General features: G+C 39.2%; 1 protein-coding gene across 18 annotated transcripts in view; it reads left to right on the top strand.

Moving 5' to 3' along the window:
- MFF (mitochondrial fission factor) overlaps positions 1 to 21,001 on the top strand; it is a 29,095-nt gene extending 8,094 nt beyond the window's left edge. For 3 of the 18 annotated variants that reach the window (XM_084779640.1, XM_084779653.1, XM_084779652.1), the window contains 7 exons: positions 3,577 to 3,665; positions 5,206 to 5,280; positions 10,834 to 10,992; positions 14,523 to 14,555; positions 15,995 to 16,054; positions 19,138 to 19,222; positions 20,185 to 21,001. In XM_084779640.1, coding sequence (XP_084635766.1) covers positions 3,577 to 3,665; positions 5,206 to 5,280; positions 10,834 to 10,992; positions 14,523 to 14,555; positions 15,995 to 16,054; positions 19,138 to 19,222; positions 20,185 to 20,316 — 633 coding nt within the window. In that variant the 3' untranslated portion in view covers positions 20,317 to 21,001. The remainder of the gene's footprint in view (positions 1 to 3,576; positions 3,666 to 5,205; positions 5,281 to 10,833; positions 10,993 to 14,522; positions 14,556 to 15,994; positions 16,055 to 19,137; positions 19,223 to 20,184) is intronic. The other 15 variants (XM_084779656.1, XM_084779651.1, XM_084779650.1 and 12 more) reach the window with 15 other exon arrangements.
- The last annotated feature ends 2,206 nt before the right edge of the window (positions 21,002 to 23,207 follow it).

Genomic DNA, 23,207 nt, shown 5'->3' with positions numbered 1-23,207 from the left:
GCAATCGTAACCCTAACTAAGATATTATGGCTAATGTTTACCAATATTTAAAAGGTGTCTTTAGATAAGAAGATTGTTTGGTACTTCTTCCTACTGGAATTAATAAGGAGGAGTGGAGTAAACCACGTGAACAGGGCCTAATACTTCAGAATGCCCGAATCTTGGCCATTGTCAAGGTTCTTAGAGTAGATCTGGCTGTGTGACTAGGAGGCAGAGGCTTTAACACTGATGCTTCTCTCAGAAAGGAACTTCCCTAGCAGCTAGGGCCAGTGTGAGCTCTTAGAGGATGTGAAAGAAGGCTGTGGAGAAGAGTTTTATCTGCGATTTGACACCTTGAAGAGTGTTCAGGCTTGAGATTTGGAACTTACCATCATGTCCTAGCTGTCAAGCAAGAGTATGCTTTGAAAGATTAGCTATGATAACTGCGAAAGGTTCTTTGAAAAGCTCACCAAAGTACAAAGAGAAAACAGACCCTATAGGAGAGGTTGTAATAGCTTTTGCCCAAATTGGCGGTTCCTACTTCAGGGAAAAGTACTATAATGTCATCCATTTGTAAAATAAAGCCAGAAGTGTTGGATGATCTAGAAGGTACAAAGTCAGTTGGCATATAATAAACTGTGATCCAGTTTGAAAGACAAGAAAAGAACCAATGTTTTCAGAAAAGGAACTTTTGTTCATCGGGCTTAATCAATTTTAAGCTGTCAAGTGGCATCCACAGATGCCAAATCCAACATCTGCCTTGTTCAGATGAGCAGCCAGAGAGCTCAAGGGCTAGGAGAAAGTATATCCAGCTAAGCCAGCCTTATCACAGGGCACACATAGAAAGCAGTGGTCCTGGGGTCTGAAGATAACACAGAAAACTATGGACTACTGTCAGAAAGTTAACCTAGTAAGCAGTCATTCAAGGCAGCAGGTGGTTATCAGTACCCTATGGTGGCCCAATATAATTAATAAAACCTCTTTGAGAATGAGAAGCAGAAGACCATAGCTGACCTGAATTACAGTATACCCTGAACTTTCTGATGATGAAGACTCCCAGGTACTCAGTAAATGCTCCAGCATGTCCTGCAATGGCTTAAAAGACAAAAACAAACAAACCAAAACAGAAAACTATGAGTCTCGTTACAATCCAGTGGCAATTTGTTTTACTCTTTTTCTTCCCCCTTATTCATGGAAAATTGAGCTGGCACTACAGGAGCAAAAAAGAGCGAATTTTAAAAAGAATGTGTGTGTGTGTGTGTGTGTGTGTGTGTATAAAACATGGATGATTCACTGGTGTACACTCACATTCTTTGTTTAGTTATCATATCATACCCTTGGCTTAGAGTTTCTCTTGCCTTGATAAAACACCATGACCAAAAACAACTTGGGGAGTAAAAGGTTGGTTTCACTCACAATTCCATGTAACAGCCTAACATTGAGAAAATCAGGTCAGGCCTTGATATGGAGAAGTGTTGATTACTGGCTTGCTGTTCAAGACTCATTTACCCTGCTTCTTGCACCACCGAGGACCAGCAGCCCAGGGTTGGCACCCCCCACAGTGACCATCAGTCAAGAGAATGCACCACAGTCCAGTCTGGTGGACGATTTTCTCAGTTGAGGTTTACTCTTCCAGAATAGCTCTAGAGTGTGTCAAATTGGCATAAAGACCCTTCTGGTCATAGGCAGACCTCTTCGTGGTGACACATTGTTCATGTTTCCATCCCATAACCTTAATCAATGTCTCAGCTGTTCTCTGAGTTTGCTAGTTACTCCAAGTTTTGGAAATTGACCATGCTTTGAATGAGGAGGATATCTACTCCAATTGTTCTGTCCACACTGCCTTCTATGTTTCCCCTTTGCTGCAGGGTCTCAGAGAAAGCAAGAATTATGCATGGAGGGGGTCATACAACAATTCTAGTACTTGACAGGCTGAACAGGAAGATTACAAATTCCAGGCCAACTTGAGCCTACATTGTCTTAAAACAAACAAAACCTTAAAAAGGAATGTGGGGCAAATGTTAAGGTTTTTTACACAGTCTTTCGGGGAGGGGGTTCTCAGTCTCTTGTCATTACTGTTAACTGTATTGTCTGTTTTTTTAAATATATGATTACGTCACTTGTACAAACCATATTGCTCTTTTAAAATAATTAACTGCCATTTTAAAAAATTAAGCAGATTTTAAAGTAGTGATGAACTTAGTACAAGTCTAGAGAGCAGTGAACAAAGGTGTAAAAGAGCCTTTTGTTGTCATTTATGAGTAAGCATGTATAATTTGGAGTTTATATACACTATAGGAGACTATTAATGCATGTGTGCATCTTAGGTGTGGTACTGTGTGCTATATAGCTAGACACAAAATAACTTGTGGCCCAGCTGCCAAGAAGTAGCCTGGAGCTAAGGAGATTTTTTTCTTTCCATCCTTGCCATATGGAAAAACTGTTCCACTTTAAAGAAAGCAGGCATGACAGCCACAGTAGGCAGACAGGCAAGTACCAATCAGATTCTTATAAACCAACATAGTAGTACTCACTATACATGGTCATGGGGTGTTAAATACTTCACATTTTGGGGTTAAGCTTAAAGGATTTTTCAGAAGGCCCCAGACTGATTTCTGTGTTGAGACAGATTTCCCCGTGGTCTTGCTTTAGCACCCAGTGCTTCATCGTTGTTTGCCTTGTGCCCTGATTGTGTATACTGTATAGTTAGACCTTGAGTGGCAATGTCTAGACTAAGTAGGTAGAGACTTTTTTCTTGTCATTATTCCCTAAACAATAAGGTGTCCCATCTATTTATAAACTGTTTAGATCCTTATATACCATTAGGTACGTTAAGTATAGAGATGACTCAAAGTATAGGAAAATGTGCAAAATATTATGCCATTTTTCTATAGGTACATGATGAGCATTAACTGTATCCTGGAAAACATCTCCTATAGAATCAGGGAGAGAAGAGAACAATGTTACCAACCAAGATTGCTATTTACTTGAAAAGAAACTCGAGTAGCTTTTATTTAGAAGTAAGCAGGCACTCCCAAGTTTATGAGCATTGTAGTCAGTATGGGATCAGCGGCTGGGGAGATGACTCCGCAGTAGAGAGCTTGCTGTGTATGCATGAGGACCTGGGTTTGAGCCGCAGGACCCACGTGGAAAGCTGGATGCACTAGCACATGTCTGAGTAGTCCCAGCCCTGGGGAGAGGAAGACAAAAAGATCCTGTTAGCTTGCTAGCCAGCTAAACTAGCTGAATCAGTCAGTTCCGGGTTCAGTGAGAGACCCCCATCTCAAAAATTAAGGTGGAGAGTGATTGAGAAAGACGCCTGCCATCCACCTCTGGTCTACACAACACACACACACACACACACACACACACACACACACACACACACACACACACACACACACACACACACGGGGGAGAGGAGGATTAAGAACAAGTCCTTCCTGTCTGGCCTGCACAGGCTTTGCTTCTGGCTTTGCTTTTCTTAGTTCCTTGTAGTTTCGTGAGTAGCCTTGGACAAGGTCTTTTATGGTTTTATGCTAAATAGCTTCTAAGCTAAGAATATATTGTTCCTTTCCTCTGTTTGTGCCTTAACAGATCCGAGCAGTTGGCAGGCTAAAAAGAGAGCGTTCTATGAGTGAAAATGCTGTTCGCCAGAATGGACAGTTGGTCAGAAACGATTCCATGTGAGTAGAGCCACAGCATTGTATCTTTATAGCTTTTCTGCTGTATTTTGTCTGTACGTAGCTTTTTCTAAACAATTTTTATAGTTTTAAAAATCTGTTTTACATTGATGGAGATCATTTTGTACTTATACTTTTTATAGTCATAAAATCTGGTTGTTTTGTTTGTTAGAATTTCTCAATCCTGTTTTTCTCTTCAGTGTGTCTGACACTTTTATGAAAAGTGAATATTCTTCCCTATTCACTTTTTGGTCAGCTTTCAGAAACTCATCAGATACCCTTGGTCATGTCACACATGACGTAGCTTCTCTGGGAACTCAGAAAACTTCAGGAGATGACACATCTCCTTTGACAGCTTACAATATAATGAGAGCAGTACAGTTACCATTCTTACAGGGCATGATATTAAGTCATAGTTTAGAACTGGCTGTACAGTATGATGGTGCAGAATGGGCTCTTATGGGGGCAGGAGTTGAAAGAAGACTATTTTTGTCTTTGCTTTAAAAAAAGCCTGATGAACAAATTCACTGGTATCTTTCAGCGAAGTTGTATCTCAAATGTAAGTGTTTTCTTGCTTTATTGAAATTCTACTCTCTTTATGTTGGATGCAAGGGAAGCTATGAGTGGTTTGATTGCTTGGAGAGTCTCTCATGGCAGTGGCAATTATCCTGAAGGATTGCATAGGGAGAAATTGGGTTACAGGAAGATATGTCTCCTACATGAAAGAGTGTCTGAAAGGCTCAACCTTTATTAGCATTTTTAATGTTAAAATATATGTTTTCCTAAGTTATCTGGTTAGCAGATGTCAATAAACCCATGAAACTTGTTTGTCTAAAATTGTTTCCAGATACACAAACAGTAAAAAGACTCCACAGTGTAGTCTAAGGGCTGGTATGGGTAAAACCAGCTCTACTTGTAATGTGTAGTTTGTGAGGCAGCAGAGACTTCTAGTAGGCTTTCCTGCTATTTAAGTTAGGACTTGCTGTTTAAGCCCTTAGTTGACCTTTTGTATCATTAAAATTAAAACATGATTATTTAACTACTTATCTAAAAAGGATATAGTGTTGATGGCTGAGTTTAGATGAGATGAAGGGAATAAACTAATTTCTTCTTAATACAGAAAGTTAAGAGTGAACTAGTACTTAATTTTCTTTATTTTTTCTTCAAAATGCTATCACAGTATTTTCTAAATGTCTAATAAAAACAGAGATCATGATATTAATAAAAGCTTGCCCATTCTTCTCCTACCATGAATTTTATAATTTATAATTTAATTCCTATTTAAAGATTTCTGATTTTTAGATTGATTGTGGACCATTATGCATGAACTTTTGTCTGCCTCCACTCTAGTTTATTGCACAGCTCAAGAAGAGAAATGCAAAGGACAGAGGCATGGGCTGCTGTTGTCTTAGTTTCTTTAAAGAAACGATGAGGTTGATTGTGTCACCTGTTGGCACAAAAATGAACTGTGACAGTAGCATCGTGTAGGATTTTCTTTGTTATAAAAGCTGAATATGTAAAAGAAGCATAATTATTATTTAAGGTGGCACAGATCAGATTCTGCCCCAAGAAATAAAATTTCAAGGTTCCAAGCATCGATTTCTGCACCGGAGTACACGTAAGATTTTATCTGCTCTACTTTCCCCACGTAGGGATTGATGTGGTTTTGCAGGCTCACTAACCCGTTCACCATGTGACTGACATGATGTCCTAACTCTGCTCCAGTACTTCTGTCAGGGTTTCTCAAACTGTCACTATATACTTTAGTAAGTGGGACTGAAGGACAGCTAAGGACGTTTTATATGGCTCGGGAGGTAGATGAAAGGAGAATGAAATAATTTCTGCACAGAAAGACCAAATCCTTTCCAGTTTCTGTATTTTGCTTTGGTTGGCCTCTGAGTTCTCTGCAGATTACACTCAGCAAGGCTCAGCAAATCCCAATTGTCTTTTCACATTCAAAATCTTTCCTTGTTTTACTTTTTAAGCCAGAGAAAAATGGGGTCTTAGGTGTGGTTTGTCATTAAAATTGTTTTTGTTTGGTTTTCCTGTAGAAAATTATGTTTGGAGCAATCTTCTGAGATGATTAATCCCTTGTTTTCTCTAAGTATGGCAAACAGTGTATGGGAATGACTGCCCATGCCTGACAGTGTAACATTTTGGAACAAAGTGCAAAAATTCAAACAGCATGTACAAGGCTCTAGATTCCATACTCAGCCTGTGCAACACATGCTTGTACAAGTGAACAGTGACCGCTGTTCGCAGACAGCAGACAAAAACCACACTGATGGCCAGTGGCTTGTCTCTTACTCTGATTGGTTACTGTACTTCTAGGACTTACTAAATTTCCTCAGTCATAGGACAGCAAATTACATGTCTCTTCGTTTAGGGTCCTAGAGAGCCAGGCGTGGTGCACACACATTTAATCCAGCAAAGGAAGGTAAATCTCTGAATTCAAGGCCAGCTTTGTGTACATATACCATATTTTCAGGTGTATAAGATGACTTTTTAAACCCTGAAAAATCCGTGCCAAAGTTGGGGGATGTCTTATACACCAGGTGCTTACCTGCAGCTTGCTTCCCTTTGCTTCATATGTCTGGCGCAGATAGTGGGGGTGCAGCAGCTCCCAGCTCTGTGTGGGGAATATGAAGCAGGGAGGAACAAGGTGCCTCGAGGAGGAGGAGGAGGAGGAGGAGGAGGAAGAGGAAGAGCCTGAACCTTAAAGGGGCAGTGTGGGCTGGCACTAGCTGTCTGCTGGCATTTAATAAAGTACCTGGCTGTCTGTGCCCCCTGCCTGCAAATAGACACATGCCTGAGTCTGCTGCACAGAGTTTCCATTGGAAGAAGGGTAGTCTTATATGGCAAGTATGTTCCAAACTCTATATTTTAACTGGAAAAGTTGAGGGTCATCTTATATGCCCAGATGTCTTATAGACCAGAAAATATGGTAGCTAGTTTCAGAGCAGCCAGGAGTGTATGCTGATACATTGTGGGCATAAATAAATAAATATATACTGTCCCAGAAAAATGAACCGAGTTTGTATTTGTTTTGTTTTGTTTTAACCACTTTTTCAGAGGCTAATTCTTCAGTAAAAGCATTAACCTCACAGTTTGAGAAACATCCTTTGAAAGCCTGTGGAGAGCGCTATCCTACTTTGAACTTTTCTCTTAATGAGTTGTGCTGAGTCACTGATTTTCATAGAGTTCTGACATTGACTAGCCATTGTTTCCTTAACCCTTACGTGTGAGAGTCTGTGAGCATGAGGTAGCGCTGTTACTAATGAAATAACACGGTAAGCATGAATGCTTCTTCAGAAGTCATTACCCTTTTATTTAAAAAACTAAACTTGGGATTTTGTTTGTTTTCTTTTAACAATAGTAGAAGCAGTTTGTTATCAAAATGCATTGTATTAAATTATGTATAAGACCATATTTGTTTAAAAACCTAATCTCAGTACTTTGCATTATGTTATATTTTTACAATAGTTGACTTGTCAAAATTAAACAAAAGAAACAAAAAAAGTAACTAAACCTTGGTTAGCTATTTCCTCAGTAACTGGGCAGGGGTGAGAACCCAACTCCAATCACTCTGCCCCCTCAGTGGATTCTAATAGAGGAGATAACTTCTGATAGAGTACTTACAGTATTTGTCTTTGTTGTTGTTTTTTCAGTGAAATTTATTGGTTAAAATGTGTACATGAGTACCTAAAATTCCAAATTATTTTCCTAATTTAGATAAAAATTGCTAAATTACTGTTTCTAATAAAGATTATTTTGTTACCTTACTAATTAATCAGCCTAAAAATAACCCTTTCTGTTCTATTTTTCTTATGTCTTGAGGACTGCTATGAAAAGTTAATTGTTTTTTTTTTATTTTGATTTTCAAGACAAGGCTTCTCTGTGTAGCCTTGGCTATCCTGGACTCACTTTGTAGACCAGGCTGGCCTCGAACTCACAGTGATCTGCCTGCCTCTGCCTCCCAAGTGCTGGGATTAAAGGCGTGCGCCACCACACCCGACAAAAAGTTAAATTTCTTACCAGTCTTTGAAACCTTAATTTTTTCTTGGATCAAATATCTCTAATAGTATTGATATACTTGATGTCATGATCTGGGGAGTGTAGCTTGGTAGAGGACAGACTTGCTTGCCATTTATAGGTCCAAGGGTTTAGCACTGAGGGAAATTTTTTTAAAGATCTTTTGTTTTGCAGGACTTAATCTCATCCTTTGCTGTTCTGCATAAATATTTCTATTAAGTTAAGGATTAAGAATCAAAATAAGTTTTTTCTTGTTTATGACAAATCAATATTTCATATGATCATAGAATCTTAGAATTGGAAGAGATTCATAGATTTTCTTATTTTCAGTTTATTTGTATTGATTGATTTTCCTGATGTACATTAAAATCAGTCATTAATAATACAGTGAGTACTTGTAGATTATTTTAGAATCCAACCTTTATTCATTCCATCTTGAGAATTCTTTGCTGCTGACCTGAAGTTATTTATGCCTGACTATTTTGTAAGATGACCATCTCATTTCCTTATGTACCTTGAGATTTTTCTTCTTTTATTTCTTGCTTTTTCTTCTTTCTATTCCTTCCTCCTTTCTTTCCACCTGCTAACCTTAGGCATGTTAAGTAAGTACTCTACAATGAATTATGTCCTCAGCCTGCTTTTCAAATTTATATAATATATGACTTTTTTATATTTTAATGGACAAAAATCCATTAAACTTTACTATAAGTTTGGAATCCATCCATGACATTGTTGCTTTGATTCAAAATACTAAAAGTAAATAATATGCTCATTCTACAACTAGTTCACTTGTTAATATGGCATCCAAATGTGCTCCTTGTGAACCCTAAACTCAAAGAAGCAGTGATAGTTTAAAACTTGCTTAATGAAATTTAGCCAATTGCTGTCATCTTTACTAAGTGTATTTTTGGGGCCTGGAGAGATGGTTCAGCAGTTAAGAACACCGTCTACTCTCCCAGAGGTCCTGAGTTCAATTCCCAGCAGCCACATGGCGGCTCACAACCATCTATGCTGGGATATGATACCCTCTTCTGGCATGAGGTGTACATGAAGATACAGCACTCATATTTAAAATAAATAGATATTTTTAAAAAGAAGTAAAATTTTCCCAAACCTGTAACCCCATGGAAGTGGTGTGCATGGGACTTTCTTCCTCCTCTATTGTAATATCAGTCTGTCTTTCCACATTTGTCAACCTATTTGTCCTAGTGTTACAGTCCCATGGGGTAAAGGTGACTCTTGGATAGTGGCTCCTTCCCTGTGAGCCTGAACCTCACCTTTCATCCCACTCCCCAGTCTCCAGGATGCCAGTAAATAGTGACACAGAACTTAAGTTTACAGTCCTGTCCCTGGACTCATAAACATGAGTTCAGCCTGGCTTCTTGCACACAGGTGTTTGTTGTTCTGTCTAAAGAATGTTTAAATGCAGCCCCACACATATTCTACACTCCAGCCACTCTAAGAGTGTTGTTTGTTTGCTTTTCTTGTTTTCTTTTTTTTTTCATCCAACTATTTTATGATGTTTATTATGGGATTTTCCAAGTCCTGTGGATCAGATTATATAGTGATTTTTTACTATATATGTATGTGTATATGAATATATAAGACTATACATTGACTTACATATGTGTGTATATATTTATACACACACACACACACACACATACACACACACACACACACACACACACACACATTCTTCTGGAATAAGGATTGCCAGTCTCTAAACTGATATCTAAAAACTTTAGTTTGTCTTGATTTCATTAGACTAAATTCTAGAATTTCTGTATATGCCAAGATTTGGCTTAGATTTTTCTCTTCTAAGTGGTCTTCGGAAAGTAGCGTTTTTATATTTATTGCACCTTTCGCTTTAGATCATGAAGGTACTGAATTGTTCACAGATGTATAGATTTTGTTTCATTTTGGAAACTCTGAGGATATTAGATGACAGGAGCTATCCTTTCAAAACACCGTCATGTTCTTTAATTTAGGTTTCCAAGCTAGCACATGTGAAGGGGGAGAGATTACATGGAAGATTTTTCATGTATGCAGCTATTTATGGCTCTACTTTTTTTCTTTTGCATGTCATACACAAAATATAAGATGAGCCTTTGTGGTGTACACTTTTAATCCCCACTGAAGCAGAGGCAGGTGGATGGATCTCTGTGAGTCTGAGGCCAGCTAGGGTTACATAACATGACCCTGTCTCAAACAAACAAACAAAAAAACAAGATTAGCCTCATGTGCTTTCCCCCTGGAAACTACTGAGCCCTCATCTTAGACTCGTGGTCTTCTCTCTGTAAAGAGAACAAGTCTCAACTCCATGTGTCAGTCAAAGGTCTCCTGCTTCAGTAGTAAACAGCTCTCTGGAGATGCCAACACAGACAATAAGAACCTGGGCCAGAGCTGCACCAATAGCTTTGTCTAAATGTGGTCAGCGCACCAAAAGAAATTGTGAATCTCAGCTCATATATGAAGGAGTAATTTGATCACTATCACCAAAAAGTCAAGAAATAGTTGCCCTTCTGCCATCGTGCTAATGGAAGCAGTGCCCTTGTCTTCTTTCTTTCACTGTATGCCCAGACCTGGGCAGTTTTATGCTTTGGAAATTTAGCTAATTAAACAGTCAAAATACAGCTAGTTTTCTGAGGATTTGCTTTGTTGTCTTTGTGAAGTATTTGAACTGGTGTCTTTATAGAATCATGCTGAATTCATGTGTTTAGATGTTGATATTACATCGCAGAATTCTGTGTTCCACTCTGTCATCCGTAAGTCACATACAGTGTTGATTTTTAGGTCTTTGCTTTACTGAATTGCTATATATGTGTGGCACTGAATAAACAGTGTCTCTGTTCTCCACACCAACCCCTGAACACCCTTGTTGCTGGGTATTTTCCCTCCAAGTTGTTCCTTCTGCTTAGACTGATACTTAGAATTTCAAACTTACAAGCGCTACATCATAGCTGCTTTTTAAAAAACAACTCAAATGTTTTTAAACTTCTTCTGTTTGACTGTTCTCTTGAGGTAGATTGGGGTGGGAAATGTGGGCAAGAAAACAGATTAAAAACTGCTCTGCTGAAGTTTTATGAAAATCTGACTTGAGTGTTTTTCTCTTCATTTGCTGTGCTTATGTGAACAGTGTGACACCATCGCCACCACAGGCTCGGGTCTGTCCTCCCCATATGCTACCTGAAGATGGAGCTAATCTTTCCTCTGCCCGTGGCATTTTGTCGCTTATCCAGTCTTCTACTCGTAGGGCTTACCAGCAGATCTTGGATGTGCTGGATGAAAACCGCAGGTGATTGGTCAGCAGTGGCCTTGCCACTTTGTTGCTTATGTTTTGGCTCCTTATTTAGTGGACTGTGGTGTTGTCTTTTTTTTTGCTTGCTCCTTTTTAGTCTCTTTCTAAGATGCAATGGATTGAAATGGCTTGCTTGCTTCTTTTAATTTGAAATTATTGTCCAAAATTCACATTTCACAAGATTCTATTAGCTTTCCCTCACTTGTGGAAGATATTTAGCTCTGTGCGTAGGACATGTAACAAGTTTTTTCAAAGACTTTGCTGACTGACTAAGTGCTTGGTTCCACTTGGAAATATGTTAAAGGGACTGTTGGACTGAGTGTAACATCTGGGACTTGAGCATACTAGTTGTCTTCAGCCTTTTGCTTTAATCACCTAGTGATAGGAGGGAAGTAATAAAGCAGGTAGGAGTAGGCAGTAGCTCCCCGTAGACTTTACTGTGAGCTGTGGAGTCTAGGCTCATACTAGAAATTCTATTTCTGTGTGCTATTACTACTACCACTTTTAGATAATGCTGATATTTTCAGTATATTCATAGACAGTACCTTAATTTTGAACAGCTCCAAATAGTATCATTAGAATTATACTTTGGCTTATTTAAGCAAGTAATTTTTTTCCAATCATTTAAGATGTTTTGCTCTTTGCTTCATTACCTTACAGTATTTTTAAAAGATGGAGTCCCAGGGCTTTGTTGACATCCTGTCATGCTGTGGGAGAGTCAAATAAGCTTCACTCCAGCTCTAAACATTGGTCCAGTGGCCTTGAACGTCAGTGTTAGTGTTTGCATTTTTGAAGAACTCCCAATAAATTAAAACTTAATTTCTTAATTTGGTGTGTCTCTGGCTCACTCGGAACAAGGTTGTTGTTGCTGCACCTTTAGTCCTCCCAGACCCAGCTCTTCACTTGTGCCATGAGTGTCTGGACTCCTCATGTTATTGAATCCAGGGCCTTCTCTGTCTCCCTAGATTAACACAACAGTGTGTATTTTGGCCATAGAACATCACACTAGTGAAAAAAGCTTTAGGTCCATGGCATCAAAGGGGCCATGTAAATACTTAAATTCATACGTGTGTGTGTGTGTGTGTGTGTGTGTGTGTGTGTGTGTGTGTGTGTGTGTAGATTTATTTTTATAGTTGTGCTTTGTTTCTTTTCCTCCGTGGGCTTAACATCCCTTGTTTTGCCCTCTAAGCTTGGTGGACTCTGGCTGTTTGGAAGGGATGAGCAGCAGCAGGGTTCAGAAGAAACGGTGTAGGGTTAGGAAATCTCAGCCGCTTTTTTGATTCTTCCACTAAACAGCTAGCTGCATGCTGGCCTTTGAGCATATGCATTGTCTCTTCTCTCAGGTGAGAAGGAGATTGTACTTGGCTGATCAGATTCTTATGACATCTCCTGCCCTTCACTATTATTTACAGTGTGGGGCTGATGTGTCAGATTGTTTCCCTAGTATAGCTAGAGACCTGTAGAGGCAATGAACAGAAGGCCTTAGGAGCTAACATTGGGAAAGGCCGTTTTCTCCTTTCTCTTTCAAACATTTTTTTCCTACCTTCTTTAGAAGAGATCACATTGATGGGTCAGAATTTATCATGTCCAATGCTATTGTAGTGAAAACATCTGAATGAAAACAAGCAAACAATTTCTAGATCCTTTGTAGGTGTCTCCACTAGATAGATGACAGAGCTACCGTCCACTGTTCTGATCCTCCCTCCCGCCAGCACATCCACAGTTCAGACACGTGATAGGGAACTTGCAGAAGTGTGGAGTTTTTCCCACTTACGGCACGGAATAAATTACCTAAAGCTTAAACATCTGAAATCTTACCAGTGTAAAATTTTATGCTTTACTATGAAAAGCTCTTTGGGACACTAAGTGAATTTTTTACATGATAATATCTTAATAACTTCAAATTTATCATGTTAGCCAAATAAATTTTCAGAAATTGAAAGCTGAGTGTGGTGGCTCACACCTTAATCCCAACACTGGGGAAGCTGAGACCGGAGAATTGCCCTGAGGTCAAGGCCAACGTGCTGTGTAGAGTAGAACTTTGAATCAAGTTGCAAAAAGGAGCTGGGCAAGGTGGCACATGCCTAATCCCAGCAGCACTCAGGAGGAAGAGGCACAAGCGTGTGAGCTCCAGGCCACCCAGGGCTGCATAGCTTCTGTGTTCCCTGACTTGTGGCCTTGTTTTGGACAGTGAGGTTCTCCTCAGCCTTGCCGGGGCTTTCACTACTGAAAGGGTTTGGGGTTTTGTGTTTTGTTTTTGTCTTGTTCTATTTTAATTGTACAAAGTTTAGTCAGAATTGTAAATGCCGAATCACTTTTTGTTTTATTATGGAAGAGTTTAGCCTGCTTTTCAAAGAAATGGGAATGTGAAATTTGGATAATGTCCTTGCATGATTATAAAATAAATATTGCTTATACAGTTTTCAGCGCTTTTATGTTCTTTGCTGTTCATCTTTTTGGTGTTTTGTTTTGTTTTGTTTTGTTTTTTGTTTTATTGCTCTTGGCTATCATGCTAATGCAATATGTATCTTTGCACTTGGGGACTGCACATTAAATACAGCAAGTTTAAACTCGAACTATTTGTCAGAAAAGCAAGAGCCTTCTGTTTGCTTTTGTTGTAAAAGGACTTTTAGTTTCTCAGCTTAAGAACTACTTTTACTTTGTACATCAAGTGGCACTCTGTACTGGATTTTCTGCTTCTGTGGTGGCCTTGGTGTAGGTAATCTAAACAGAGTTAAGCATGAAAACTAAATGAAATTCAGGTGTTGTTACAAAGTTCCTACAAAGGTAGTGCTGTACATTCGGAAGACTGACAAAAACATCAGGAAGAAGGCCAGGTGTTGTTTGCCCAGTTGGCAGCAGTAAAGCACTGTTCTTTGCCAGGCAGAAACTGTCTGTCTTTGGTAGATAGACGTCTCATCTATACTTGTTAGAGCTGTGCATTTCATTCCCAGTGTAAAGTACTAACATCTTTCTGAAGCAACTTAGTCTGTTATATGTAAAACATTATTTAAGCACTGATGTTTGAGTTATGCATAAGCTTCATTTTGGGGGCAGGGGCTTCATTATTTTGTTTTTCTTTAGCCAGGTTGTACTTTCTTTTTAATGACTGGAATAAGAAACCAGTGTATGAATAGTTTATGTTTTTGGCAAATATCCATAAAAATGCAACATGGAAGACAGCTCATACAGTATCTCTTGTAACTTTTCTTCTTAAAAATGTTTAATTTTTGGTCCTCCAATTAACCTGCTTAATTATACAATAATTGATAATTTTGTTGAAAAGAAGTGCATTCTCTTAATTTAGGCCATTTATTAACTCAAAAATATCAGTATAGAAATTACTATAAAAATCTAGTAGCCTTAGATTTCCTTCCCTTTTGCCATTCTAATTACAAAATACACTATTGAATGATTTCTTTTAACATTAAATCATTTTTATGGTAGAAACTAGTGCTTGAATGAAGTTTCTAATTTTGCCAACTATCTGTCTAATTTACTTTTATATTATATGTATCAATTACCAGTGTGAGAAGACAAAATGAGATACGTTGTGAAAGGTAACTGTATTGTTTTCTCCCTCTGCATTTGTAAAAGGGAAATCTCTGTGGTGGATTATGTTCAATATGGCAGATCAATTTGGCCATATTGACACACACATTTTTTAAAAGTTTAGGAAGCACACAAGAGTGGCTTCATTTCATTGGCCATTCTCGTGTTTTAATAGTTTAAATAACTTCAGTACATAGCTTTCCTTATTTCATGAACTAGAAGTGAGTAAGACTTTAAAACCTATCTGAAAAAATGTGATTCATCAGTGTTCTAGAGCAAGCAGAAGGAGGCGAACCTGTCTCCCCCTCCGGCCTCTTAATCCCTGTGTCCCTGCGTGCTGGTATCACGTTAGGGCATGCGGAAACTCAGCATTACATTTTCCTCTATAAACTTTTCAGGTTTGTTTGTTTGTTTCTGAGTCATTTATAGGGCTAGGATTGTAGGTTAGCTGAAGTAGTTGATTAGCATTGAAGTGCCCCGCTTTGATCCCCAGCACCACATGCTCCACAGATTTAGCCAAACCGTGCTAAATGCAACCTTGTGTCAAGAAAGGAAAGAAGAAAAAATTAAAAGTGGAAAAGAAAATTGTTTATATTCTACAGCTGTAACCCTGTTATGCTTACAGTGAGGCAAGCCTGACTAGTTAGAAAATATCCCATCTTTCTGAGTAGTAAACAGGGTTATTATTGTAAAGAGAGTTAACTGGCAGGGATTTAGAATCTGTTTCTTGATTTTTAGCAAATTTAATTGGAAAGGTTCCAACTTAGTCAGGTAGAGAACTAATTGTCCTCTCGCAGCAATGCATGTATCGAGACTGAATGACAACCCCACAAAGTTTTCCAGCGCACCTTGATCCTCATGGAGCAGCCCTGTGTGTCACTCATGGTTGTCTCGAGCTCAGACCCACTCTCCAATTGCACTTTGTAGTTTCCCTATACTCTCTCAGCCCTGTCCTTACCCTGCCCAGTGTTTGGGTGAGAGACAGCTGCATCAAGACAGAAAGCTAGTCTGACTAATCAGGGTTAATGAAGCAGGAGGGATGGAATTGTGGGCAGTGGGCAGTTGTTTAAACACTTAGTTTATATGTATGAGCAACCATGATCATGCAGGTGCTACTCTCAGGTTCTTGATATGCTTTTAAAATGGCTAGTTTTATTTTTCCAGTTGGAAGTGAAGAATTACACTTTTTAAACATAGAGAATTATATGATGGTGCTACTTTGTCACATTTTTCTCTTTTTCTAATTATGAAATACTAAATTATGAAAATAATTTAAAATGGGGAGGACACATAAAACAAGGATTTTCAAAGCATTTGAGGGATATTATATTGTACTGAAGCATACAATATAATCCTATCTGACATTTATTTGTCTTGTTTTTGCTTTATTTTCCTACTTCTCTGTTTCCTGATTCTGTCTTGTGTCTTCTGCAAAAACCTGCCCTAGACCTGTGTTGCGTGGTGGGTCAGCTGCCGCCACTTCTAATCCTCATCATGACAACGTCAGGTAACTTGGAGACTTTGTGATTACCAAAGGACACAGAGATTTGATGGAGCTTGTATTGTTCGGGACATCATAATGCATGCATAGCCATGATTGTTTACATGTAAACAGCTTAGGCCTCTGCAGCTTTCTTTTAGGAGAAATTCTGTGTTTTGCTAGGAACAGGGTTGATAATTAGTCCTGACAATTGCCCACCAGAATATGAGAACATTGTATAATAGTAAAAGTTATGGTTGGGTACGAGGGCACAGCCTTTAATCCTAGACAGAGTCAGAGGCAGGTACATCTCTATGATTTTGAGGCCAGCCTGATCCTACATAGTGAGTCCCAGGCCAGCCAGAGCTGCATGGTGAGACCCTGTCTCAACCACCCTCCTCCCAAAATCATGGCATGCTGTGAGAAGAACATCCAGTGTACCTTACAGCGGTGTCTTAGTAGCCTTATATGGGATCATGCTAACACAGAGAAAAGGCGTAATCTTAAATCTTGTTTTATGTTCATTAGCTATTGCTATCTCCTGTTGATTTGCCTCTTGTATTTGCCCTTTTCCTACTGTCAGATATGCTTAGCCCAAGTCATCTGCAAAGACAAGGAACAGCAGGGGCCAACACCTCCAGCTGCTTCCCCTGTCTTCCGCACGGACACATGTTGCCAATCAGATACTGTCACTCTAATTTTCCAAGCCAGTTTTACATGGAATTATGTTAGCTATCACAGTAGGTTTAAAATGACAGCATTGTTTCTCTTCTCCAAAAGAGGCAGACACCCTCTTAAGCAAGAAGAAAGGGAACCATGCATTTCTTGTTAATCTCATCCATGTTGCACTGGTGGTCCCTGACCACTGGGCTTACTCAGTTCTTCTGCATAGTTTCCCCTGATAGTTTTTTAAAATCAGTTTTAGTCCCTTTAACTTTCTGTCAAGGTGTTTTCAGTAAGTGGTATGACCATTTGTTAGGAGAGATAGTTTTAGCTTAAAACGATTTTATACTTTTTTGTTTAAAATTGACAATAAAATCTTGTTATGTACTTAAATATTTTTTAACAAATGCTGAGTATCTTTAGAGTTCTAAAAACTTTGGTTGATTCAGTATTTAACTGGTAATTTTTTTCATGTATACTTTTATTTCCTTGTTAAGGCTAGGGGTGTGTGTGTGTGTGTGTGTGTGTGTGTGTGTGTGTGTGTATGTTTGGTATGCACAAGCATCCCTGTTCCTTTACCTTCATGTATGGCAGGGTGGGGTGCCTGTATAAGTGCAAGTGCATATGCATGGAGAGCCAAAGGTCAGCCATGGGTTCATTCCTCAAGTGTTGTCCTCCTTGGTCTTGGTTTGCTTGGAACTTGCTGATTGGGCTAAGTCGGTTTGTCAGCAAGCCACAGGAATCCTCCTGCCTCTACCTCCCCAGCACTGGGATTACAAAGATGCTCCACCATGCCCAGCTTTCCTATTTTTAATGTGGGTTTGAGGATGAAACAGTAAGCATTTTCTGGCTGAGTAACCCCCGAGCCTTCCATTTACCTTTGAGGCAGTTGCTGATATTCTTTGATAGCCCCTCCAGTCATTCATTTCATGTGTGACCTTGGAGAAATAGAAAATTTGTATTATTTTGAGGATAAAACACAGATTTTTTTTTTTTTGGCTTTGGTTTTGGTTTTGGTTTTATGAGGCAATGCTTCTCCATGTAGCTTGTCCTAGACTCACTTTTATAGACCAGACTGGCCTCGAACTCACAGAGATCCACTTGCCTCTGCCTCCCTGATTTGACCCATATTTTTTCCCACTGATCATTTAATAGTTTTGGGGGGAAGGCTGTATTATTAGGGCCCTGGGAGGCAAACCCAGGAACTTGCACAGGTAAGCAAGTGTTCTGCTACTGAGCTACACCCCTAATCCCAATAGTTCTATCTTAGTATCTATAAGATTAATTTGCTCAGTTTACAAAAAGTAAACTTATGAACTACATATGAACTAAGTTTACTTCTCCTAACTGATAAAGTTTATTTTGAGTATTTCAAGACACATTGTTTCTAAGAGGAAAGGCATGGTTAGTGTAAACCATATGACTTGGCTGTAAGAGAAACTACAGGCCAGAGATTGCTATGGTTTATCTATAATGGGTACATGCTGTCTGTTATTTAAACTCTCCTTTGCATGCTTTATTAAAGTGTCTGGGGTGGTTTTAACATCTGAAACAATAGAACTTTGTGAATAAACATATTAGCATGCCTAAAGGAACATATAATTCTCCTTCACATCCCTTTATGTGAGGTTATATAGTTTTTCTGATGGGGAGTTGCTGGTAATATTAGAGTAATAATCCATGTGTCAACTCTGTGTAGCTTACATAAGAGTAATTTTTAATTTTGCTTATATTCTGCTCATGTAGAAAGGTTACCATGTCATTTTACTAAAAACTATATAGAATATAAAGTAGATATACATGTAAATAAATTATACTGTCATATATATATATATTATAATAACTTCGTTAAAATGAATTTTAAAATGTAGAAACCTGGTGCTGGAGAGGTGGCTTAGCAAGTCGGAGTCCATGAAGCTTCTTGTTGGTTTATCATTGAGACAGGTCTGTAGCTGAGTGTAGCTGTAAGAGATTTAGAAGATTGTATATTCACTTTTGTGGGAGAATACCATAGTAGCTCGAAATCAGAAGTAAAGTAAAAATAACAAATGAAAGGCAGGCAGACAGGGAAAAGTAATGAATAATCAGTCTTCTGTTCATAGTTCACTTTTGCATCCCCTGTCGTTGCGTCTTTCTACGGAATGACACGGGCATGGTGCCTGTAGTAATTGCTGTGTGTCAGTGTGTACACGGTAGCCCTTTCAAACAGAGACCCTTCCATTAACATGGCTGCATTTTCTGGCTTGAAAAAAGAAAGCATCTAGTAAGAGTTTTTCCTCATCTTTTCCAGTATTGCAGATAGTCATCTTACGCTGCTTTTTCTTATTTATCAGTTCAAATGGAAAATGCTTGTTTACATTGTTAGGTATGACTTCTTTGAGTGTATGCAGCACAGTACATGACTTGACAATTGTTTTTAACATGGCTTTCAATATCTTACCTGCTAGATATGGCATTTCAAACATAGATGCAGCCATTGAAGGAGCATCAGATGACATGACTGTGGTAGATGCAGCCTCATTAAGACGTCAGGTAATTACTGCCCCCAAATAAAATATAGCCTAAAAGCTATCTACAGAATATTTCAGAAGAATAGTTCAGATGATTTTATTATCCCCACCGCGCCCCCCCCCCATGGATCCCATGCATTTAGATTATCTAGTAAACCATAATTAATTTTCTCAAAATTATTAGAGATTTTTTTTAATCACCATTCAAATATTTTTGATCAACATAATACATTGCTACCAAAATGATTGATATAATTTGGCCAACATGAAAGACTATAGATGTACTTATTAATCAGTCTAGTTCTAAATTGTATGCCTTTGCTTTTGCTATGTTGTCAATCACTTTGGGGGCCTTGTTACTGTATGTAATTTCTTCATTTTGGAAACCACTGCTTTGAATGTTCCCACTCCCTCTCCGTACATATTTCATGACCCTACTCATAAGCCCAGTCTGTGGAGTTTGTGTGCTTATTTTTAATATGCTTTACTGCTGTCGTTACAGAGAGGCATTCCATGCAGGGAAGGCATATTTGGTGGTCTCATTATATAGGCCAAATATATAATGAAGGTCTTGAGTAGCGTATCAGAGGGCCCACTATAGTAGGTAATCTGGGGCTGTGGGGATCAAAGTGGACCGGGAACACTGTTATCCAAGTCCAAGGCTGCGTACACAACCTAGGCTCTTGGAAAAGCACAAAGAGGAGCGAGCATCCCATGTTCCCTCTGCTGTGAGAGACAGACCCACCAGACACCCAGCCTGGCTCAGCAGTGTCCTTAAACACTCTGCCTTACACGTAGATTTACAGAACGTAAATGGAGAAGCAATTTACACTGCTGTGGGTAGTGTTTTGTTTTCTATTTACAATTGTGTTCATTTGGTCCAAATGAAACTTTCTATGACATCCTTGACAAATTAATACATTACTTTTTAAAAAGCTGATTGCATTAGTGCTATTTTGTATTTTATGTTTATCTTTCACTTAGATAATCAAATTAAATAGACGTCTACAACTTCTGGAAGAAGAAAATAAAGAACGTGCTAAAAGAGAAATGGTCATGTATTCAATTACCGTAGCATTCTGGCTGCTTAATAGCTGGCTCTGGTTTCGACGCTAGAGGTAACCTCAGCATTCACAAACATTGTCTCAACACCTGGAAATATAAAGGATTTGCAAACTTCACTGTTTCTGTCTTTGCATTGTATGCCGTTTTTCTAGTCCAAGCCCTGAAAATGTATTTCTTCCAGAGTGCAGGGAGGACCTGCGTCTGTAAGTAAAGGCCTGTTCTTGTTGCTGATCTGCAGTCAGCCAGTTCTGCAGTGGCACCTACACACGCTCCTTTTGCATGTTTTGTAAATAAACTCTTGGTTTGTTTGTTTTTAAAGAAAATAATTTTTTTGGTCTCATCAGTCTGTATAGCTAATTCTCTAAACAGAAATGACAGTCATAAAGCGTGAGTCTAGAAAACTACCTGTAAAAGAACAGTGTTTCGTCCTGTTCCTCAGATGATTAAACAGTTTCTTTGGTAGTTGCTTTTTGTATCTGCATCTCAACATTAATGCTTTTGAAGTCATAGTCTGGTGCAGGACTTAAGAAAAATCAAACCACCTAATTCTTCTTGATCACCTGTACAGATGGAATTTAGAAAATCCCAACAATTGAGCAGTTTATCTGTGTGCAATTTGTTGTTCTTTCATCTTAGTTTTCTATAAAATATGTTTTTACCAAGTCCATGTGTGAATGATTTAAAAACGTAAAAAATAAGGTATAAATGTAGTGTGCTTAATAAACTGTCAACCAAAGCAATGTCTATGGGAAGATTTATTTCATCATATGGTGCTGAGTCCTCCTGTCCCAGGAGCAAGTAGTGCATTGGTGAACTGTAGGTCACAAGAGCCTCCTGGGTTCCTCAGCTCTCCCACCCTGGTGAAGGGCTTGCGGGTACTGTGAATGGTTTGCTAATTTATTGTGTCTATGAGAACAATTAAGGTTTATTTTAAAAAGTCAACCCTTATAGAAGTATGTATCCTTTTTCTTACTGTAATATTTGCTTGTTAACACTCTAGATCTCATAAAAATTAATCATAAGTAAAGCTGCATTTTAGGAGCCTTTAATATTCAAAAAAATATTTTTTCAAGAGCAGGTAGAATTCAGCTAGGTTCAATATTCTTTACACATCATCAGTTGTCTTTGTACAAAGAGGTTGAGGAAAGACCTAAGATTTAGGGAGATTTCACACTGCTGTTCTTACTTGTCCATTAATCCAGGAGGAGGGCTCTTTCTTTCACTTAGATTATGTGACTTTGGTAAATTAAATGTGTACCTTCTTTTGCTGAGCAGGCATGGAAAAGATTACACAGAAGTGCTGGAAGTAAAAGGAGCTCCTGGGTGATGAGTACAGAAGCTGCTGTTTTCCCTGTGACTGTTACAGTGACCTGAACATTGTTACATAAAATGGGCTACATTGGTTAGGCAAAAGTGGCTAATTACCCAGGGGTGGGGGTGGGGCATAGGAATAGGTATTAAGAACAAATTCAACCTTACTCAGGATAGTCAGGAAATAGTTTGTAGATGCTTGAGCAAAAGCAGATTGGAATTTCAGTAAGCAGAGAACAAAAAAAGATTCTGGGACCTGAAGCATCAAAGGATAGCTAGGGCTGATAGTATCAAAGGATAGCTAGGCCTGATAGTATCAAAGGATAGCTAGGGCTGATAGCATCAAAGGATAGCTAGGCCTGATAGCATCAAAGGATAGCTAGGGCTGATAGCATCAAAGGATAGCTAGGCCTGATAGTATCAAAGGATAGCCAGGGCTGATAGCATCAAAGGATAGCTAGGCCTGATAGCATCAAAGGATAGCTGGGGCTGATAGTATAAAAGGATAGCTAGGCCTGATAGCATCAAAGGATAGCTAGGGCTGATAGCATCAAAGGATAGCTAGGGCTGATAGCATCAAAGGATAGCTAGGCCTGATAGCATCAAAGGATAGCTAGGGCTGATAGCATCAAAGGATAGCTAGGCCTGATAGCATCAAAGGATAGCTGGGGCTGATAGTATAAAAGGATAGCTAGGGCTGATAGCATCAAAGGATAGCTAGGCCTGATAGCATCAAAGGATAGCCGGGGCTGATAGTATAAAAGGATAGCCAGGGCTGATAGCATCAAAGGATAGCCAGGGCTGATAGCATCAAAGGATAGCCAGGGCTGATAGCATCAAAGGATAGCCAGGGCTGATAGCATCAAAGGATAGCTAGGGCTGATAGCATCAAAGGATAGCTAGGCCTGATAGTATCAAAGGATAGCTAGGGCTGATAGCATCAAAGGATAGCTAGGGCTGATAGCATCAAAGGATAGCCAGGGCTGATAGCATCAAAGGATAGCCAGGGCTGATAGCATCAAAGGATAGCCGGGGCTGATAGTATAAAAGGATAGCTAGGGCTGATAGCATCAAAGGATAGCTAGGCCTGATAGTATCAAAGGATAGCCGGGGCTGATAGTATCAAAGGATAGCCAGGGCTGATAGCATCAAAGGATAGCTAGGGCTGATAGTATCAAAGGATAGCCAGGGCTGATAGCATCAAAGGATAGCCAGGGCTGATAGCATCAAAGGATAGCTAGGGCTGATAGCATCAAAGGATAGCTGGGGCTGATAGCATCAAAGGATAGCTAGGCCTGATAGTATCAAAGGATAGCCGGGGCTGATAGTATCAAAGGATAGCCAGGGCTGATAGCATCAAAGGATAGCTAGGGCTGATAGTATCAAAGGATAACCAGGGCTGATAGCATCAAAGGATAGCTAGGGCTGATAGCATCAAAGGATAGCTAGGGCTGATCGCATCAAAGGATAGCTAGGGCTGATCACATCAAAGGATAGCTGGGGCTGATAGCATCAAAGGATAGCTGGGGCTGATAGCATCAAAGGATACCTAGGCCTGATAGTATCAAAGGATAGCTAGGCCTGATAGTATCAAAGGATAGCTAGGCCTGATAGTATCAAAGGATAGCTAG

Source organism: Acomys minous (assembly GCF_964271855.1).
Source record: "Acomys minous genome assembly, chromosome: 4".
Taxonomy (NCBI): domain Eukaryota; kingdom Metazoa; phylum Chordata; class Mammalia; order Rodentia; family Muridae; genus Acomys; species Acomys minous.
This window is presented reverse-complemented; position numbering and strand designations above follow the sequence as displayed.